Raw genomic sequence first — 5,359 nt, 5'->3', positions numbered from 1 at the left:
ATGGGATAGGCTGGTGATGGGTAGTAAGGAGGGCACGTATTGCATGGTGCATTGGGTGTTATACGCAACTAATGAATCATCGAACTTTACATCAAAAACCAGGGATGTACTGTATGGTGACTAACATAATAAAAAAATTTAAAAAAAAGAATTAAGTCACAAATTATTGATTCATTCACTGCTTGCTGGTAACTTCTTACTATATGTTAAGTTCTTTACAAAACATACATTCCACATGGTCCCTGCCCTGCTCACAGCCCAGAGGCAGAGATAAATAAACACACTTAACACACTTTGGAGTAAGTGCGGCAATCCAGGAAACCCAGGGAAGGGAGAGAAAAGGATAGTTAATTATGACTCGCACAAAAGTGCTCAGTTACTGTCCCATCTCATGACTTGATCTGAGCAACTGATTACATTGTTTAGTTGCATGTGTATTTATATTTTTTACTTTAAAATTATTTTTTTAAGATTTTATTTATTTATTTGACAGAGGGAGAGACAGCCAGTGAGAGAAGGAACACAACCAGGGGGAGTGGGAGAGGAAGAAGCAGGCTCCCAGCGAAGCAGGGAGCCCAATGCGGGGCTCAATCCCAGGACCCTGGGATCATGCCCTGAGCTGAAGGCAGACGCTTAACAACTGAGCCACCCAGGCACCCCTAAAATTATTTTTAATCATATTTTTTTAATGTGTAAGTTTCAGAGCATAGACACCACTTCAAATACCAGCCAAAATCTGTCCTCGTTTAATCTTCCAGAGCTCAATCTCTCAGATAGTTAAGAACATGAAAGAGAATGGGGACAATAAGGGGAAAACTTGCCCTTTCTCTCAAATAGATATATACTTGGGAAGGGCACACCAAGGACACGAATGACACCACCAAGGACAAGGGTCTAGTCTGGGACTCCCAGGTGATGGATTCTAGTATTGCTGTTTGGTCCTGGGCAGCAGTTTCTCTTTCAAGGAAGGGCAAGTGGCTGGACTATGCGTAGGACAGCAGGAGAGGGTTATGGGGAAGGTGGCAGCGATGGTCAGGGCAGCTGGCATCCAGCATTCCAAAAATTATGCAACAACAGAATATTATTTAGTCTTAAAGAAATCCTGATAGAGGCTGCACAAGGATGAATCTTGAAAGTGTTATGCTAAATGGAATAAGCCAGGCACAAAAGGCCAAGTCCTGTATGGCTCCTCTCATATGAGGAACCTGGATCCGTCAATTCATGGACACAGAAGGTAGAATGGCGGTGACCAGGGACTGGGGAAGGGGATTGGGGAGTTAGTCCTAATGGGCACAGAGTTCCAGTTTAGGAAGATGAAAACGTTCTGGAGGTAAACAGTCACGATGCTTGCAGCACAATATGAGTATACTTAAGGCCATTACATTGCATACTTAGAAATGGGCCAAGTGGTGCATTTTATGTTGTATAAATTTTAACCACAATTAAAAGAATATATAAAATCCTCATTTTTTCAACATCCCTCTGCATGGAGGGAAATTCCCACCTGGCTGACCAAGATTCCCTGACTTTCTAGCTCTTTCCACACTCTAGGACGTGGCTCCCGCTGGACAGGAAGAATAGAAGTAGGGCTAGGAGTAAAGCCCCAGGCAACAAAAAGCAGGTGGCTGGAATTTGGGGACGGATGTACAAGGTCCCCAAATCTGCATTCAGTCTGGCTTCCAGGTCTAAGAGTCCTCCCTGGTGATAGGAAACTTGTATCTTTTGTCTTCACCCTTCTTCTTTTTCTTCTTTTTTTAAAAAATATTTTTTACATTTATTTTAGTGAGAAACAGCACTCATGAGCAGGGAAGAAACAGAGGGAGAGGGAGAGAGAGTAAATCTCAGGCTACTCCACGCTGAGCACAGAGCCCAATGCGGGGCTCGATCCCAGGACCCTGAGATCATGACCTGAGCCAAAACCAAGAGTTGGACATGTAACTGACTGTGCCACCCAGGCGTCCCAGTCCTCATCCTTCCTCTGAGGGCACAGGACAATGAGGGTCTGAGGGGGTAGGGGTGGGGGTGAAGCAGGTTTGATGACCCTTGAGAGCTGAGGTGGCTGTGAGCAATTCATGAGGACAGGTCCAGAGTCCCTGTAAGGAGTCTTCAGGCCACACCGACTTTGAATTCTTTATTGACCCAGGCATGGAGAGCTACAGGATGGGTTCCAAGCAGGGACTAAGAACAGGAAGGGGGGCGCAGCCAGCTTTCGATCAAGGCTAGGAGAATGCAGGCTTGGTCTTCAGCTGCCCTTTACCCTGTCTCTGTAATGGAGATGACAGTCAGTTTCCTTCTTGGCTGGCATATTGGTGGCCTAGAGCCAGAGCCATCATCTGGACTCCTTACCCACCCCCTTTAACAGGTGGACCTCCTTAGCTCTCTCACCTCCCACCTCGATCACTGCCACCAACACCTTCATCATCTCAACACCATCGTCCCCTGTGAAGTTTACACTGCTACCTTCCCCTTGGCCAGCACCACCACTTACATGAAAAGCCTCACTACTCACCAATACCGCTTTTATCTTCACCATCCAAACCACTGTCAACCATAGCCTCGCTGCCTCCACCCCAGCACCCCCAGCACCAAACGCACCAACACCTCTTGGTGACACATCTGATTATATCCATCACCATCACCTCTCATAGTAACATCATCGTGGCATGACCACCACCATCCTCCACCACCCTGTCTCCCTTCCCACGACCACCACCACCCAATCGCCAGCATCACTTCTCCTGTAAGAGGACTCACCAGGGGGCTTGCAGATCCTCGAACAGATCTCTGTGGTCTCAAAGTCGTTGGCATTGCCCTGACAGCCACCGTAGGTAAAGTGCTCACACTCACTGGACGTAGAGTTGGAGAAGTACCGGTAGAAGAGGCCTCTGCAGGGGCCCTTCGCTGGGCGGAGCTGGCACATGGCAGGCAGAGCTTGGGACAGCTCCCGGGGAGCTTCGTGCTTGAGATGGGCTGCAGGGATGAGGAAGGACAGGTATTGTTGCTTAGCTGTCCTTTAAAGAACTGATTTTTTTTTTCCAGGAGCGCATCCTCTACACCAAGCACCCTGCTAGGTGCTTGCCATATTTTGCATGATTTAAATGACCTTATGGAGCAGATATTACTGTCCCTCCCCCACAAATGAAAAAAACAGGTTCATAGAGGTTTGGTCACCTTCCAAAAATCATAAAACCTATCAGTTGAGGCTTGGGGTTTAAACCCGGTTCCAATTTCAAATCCCAGGCTCTGCATGCTACAGCTTCTCATAAATTGACTCCAGATATTTGAGGTAGCCTTGTTTATAATTGCAAAAAAACATAATTTGGAAAAAATACCAATGTTCACCAACAGGGAATTGATAGGTTATATGCAGTCATTGATAAGCATAGTGCTGATCTATATGCATCAACATGGAGAGAGGTTCATACTTTTGTAGAACAAAAATCAAATTTCAAAAGATAAGATCTAGAATGGTCCTGTTGTTGTAAAATATACCTATAAATCCATGCAGTGATGGCTAAAACGTTGTTCACCACTATATGTGTAGTAATTTTCCTGGGTGGTGAAATTTCAAGTGATTTTTATATTCTAATTATTTTTTAGTGTCATTTAAATGGCAATGAACAAGTATTATTTTTTATAACTAGGAAAAGATATTTATGCTAATCTTCAGTATCCATGAATAATAAAAAATAAAGAAATGGATGTATTTTACTGAATCACATGTTATTTTAACTCCTTTCACATATGGCTCTGGTTATCACATCAAGTGATTTATCCAACATGCATGTGTACACACATGCACGGACACACACGACACACCCTCACCCACTAATTGGCCATGGATCCCAATGTGTCTTTTCATGGGATGCAATACACCCTGCATTGATATGTACACTCCCTTGCCAAGATAGCATCCCTCAGACAATGAGCTCATTTGTCAACTCTGCTCCATGGTACCATTTTGGGAATCCTCAATTGATATGGCATGCTGCATATCCTGGGAGAACCCCAAACTAGAACTGGGAAGAAACCATTCTAGGTAGGGAATTCAACATCTTTCGTTAGGGCAGAAATTCTCAGTCTTGGTGGAACATTAGAATCCTCTTGGGGGACTTGAAGGAAATCCTGATGCCCTGTCTTTACCTAAGACTAATTATACCAGAATCTGGGAGCGTGGGACCCAGGTAGCCCCCAGGTGACTCCAGAGTGAAGCCGAGTTTCAAGAACCTGATCTCCTTTTTAAAGCAGTATGAAAATTTATTTTCCCTCATAAGAATCCTGGGAGTAGGATTCTGGAAAGAAGGATTATTTGGGCTCTGTAAAATAGGGAACCCACTTCTTAACTTCACACATTTACATATTGTTTGTCTTGTTAAGACCAACACATGTATTGCTTTGTAATAAAAACTAAATTTGGTGAGGATTGAATCCAATCCACACCTGTGAGGTCTGGCCGCAGATAGACATGCTCCTTCCCGTATCTAGGCTCTGGTTTCGTCCTGAGGTGGAAGTGACCAGGTGGCTCTGTGGAGCCAGCCCCCCAACCTATGCTTCTTCCTCTCCCAAACAAAGGCTGTGGGTCTCAGGGATCCTCTTATTTAACCTTGAAGCTCACCTGAGGCCTTTTCTGAGCTGCTGATGCCCACCAGGCAGAGGAGGAAGCAGAGGGCAAGGAACGGGCTGAACTTCATGGTGCTGGTAGCCGAGTGTTCTAGGCTGGGGCTGGGAGTCTAAAGTTATACCTGCAGCTGAAGCAGAAGGGCCCTATTCCTCTGAGTTGAGGGAAGTATCTGGCTTTTCATTACTTGGAAGGGGAAGCACCCTGGGCAAGGAATGTGGGCCCAGAGGAATTCGATGTCTACCTGGAGGCACTGCCACTTGCCTTGGAGGGCTTCTTGGAGGCTATTGGGCAAGTGCCCTAAGTCACTGTTTCTGCAGCATCTGGAGTGCCAGTCCCCAGCCTCATCTACTGCAGACCTAAATTCCTGTGACCTTGGGCTGGTAAGTGGCTTTTTGGGGTCTCAGTTTCCCTATCTATAAAACAAGTGGGCTGGACAACACGGTCCCTAAGAAACCAGCTTAGCTGTTTTCCATTCTGTTATTACTGGTTCCCATCCAGATCCTCCCAGCTAGTTGTCTCAACATCCCAGGAGAGAAAACATAGCTCTTTGTTCATTGCTTTATTTAATTTAGGAACAATGAGTTTATTGTTTTATATAAATTATCATACTTATTTTAAAAGATCAAGCTATACCGAATAGTAAAAAGAAGTAAATCCCTCTCCAAATTCTACTATAGTCCTGTGCAACAGAAATATAATGAAATATATTACAGTAGAATTTTCTAGTACCTGCATTTA

The 5,359-nt window shown here is 45.0% G+C and overlaps 1 protein-coding gene across 1 annotated transcript; it reads right to left on the bottom strand.

Moving 5' to 3' along the window:
- Positions 1-1,967: 1,967 nt before the first annotated feature.
- Positions 1,968-4,691, bottom strand: LOC105236784 (early lactation protein). The gene is made up of 4 exons (XM_011222588.1): positions 4,616-4,691; positions 2,755-2,970; positions 2,386-2,460; positions 1,968-1,978 (listed from the first exon to the last, which is right to left on the bottom strand). The coding sequence occupies exons 1-4, from the start codon at positions 4,689-4,691 to the stop codon at positions 1,968-1,970; spliced, it is 378 nt and encodes a 125-aa protein (XP_011220890.1).
- Between the last annotated feature and the right edge of the window lie 668 nt (positions 4,692-5,359).

This window comes from Ailuropoda melanoleuca, chromosome 13, assembly GCF_002007445.2.
Source record: "Ailuropoda melanoleuca isolate Jingjing chromosome 13, ASM200744v2, whole genome shotgun sequence".
In the NCBI taxonomy this organism is placed as follows: Eukaryota; Metazoa; Chordata; class Mammalia; order Carnivora; family Ursidae; genus Ailuropoda; species Ailuropoda melanoleuca.
This window is presented reverse-complemented; position numbering and strand designations above follow the sequence as displayed.

What these genes read in the sequence shown, in the direction of transcription:
- LOC105236784 (XM_011222588.1), bottom strand. Translation starts at nt 4,691, where the DNA reads ATGAAGTTCAGCCCGTTCCTTGCCCTCTGCTTCCTCCTCTGCCTGGTG. An exon ending in CAGCTCAGAAAAGGCCTCAG is followed by an intron (nt 2,971 to 4,615) that starts GTGAGCTTCAAG and finishes TCATCCCTGCAG; the next exon opens with CCCATCTCAAGCACGAAGCT. An exon ending in GAGGATCTGCAAGCCCCCTG is followed by an intron (nt 2,461 to 2,754) that starts GTGAGTCCTCTT and finishes GCCAAGGGGAAG; the next exon opens with GTAGCAGTGTAAACTTCACA.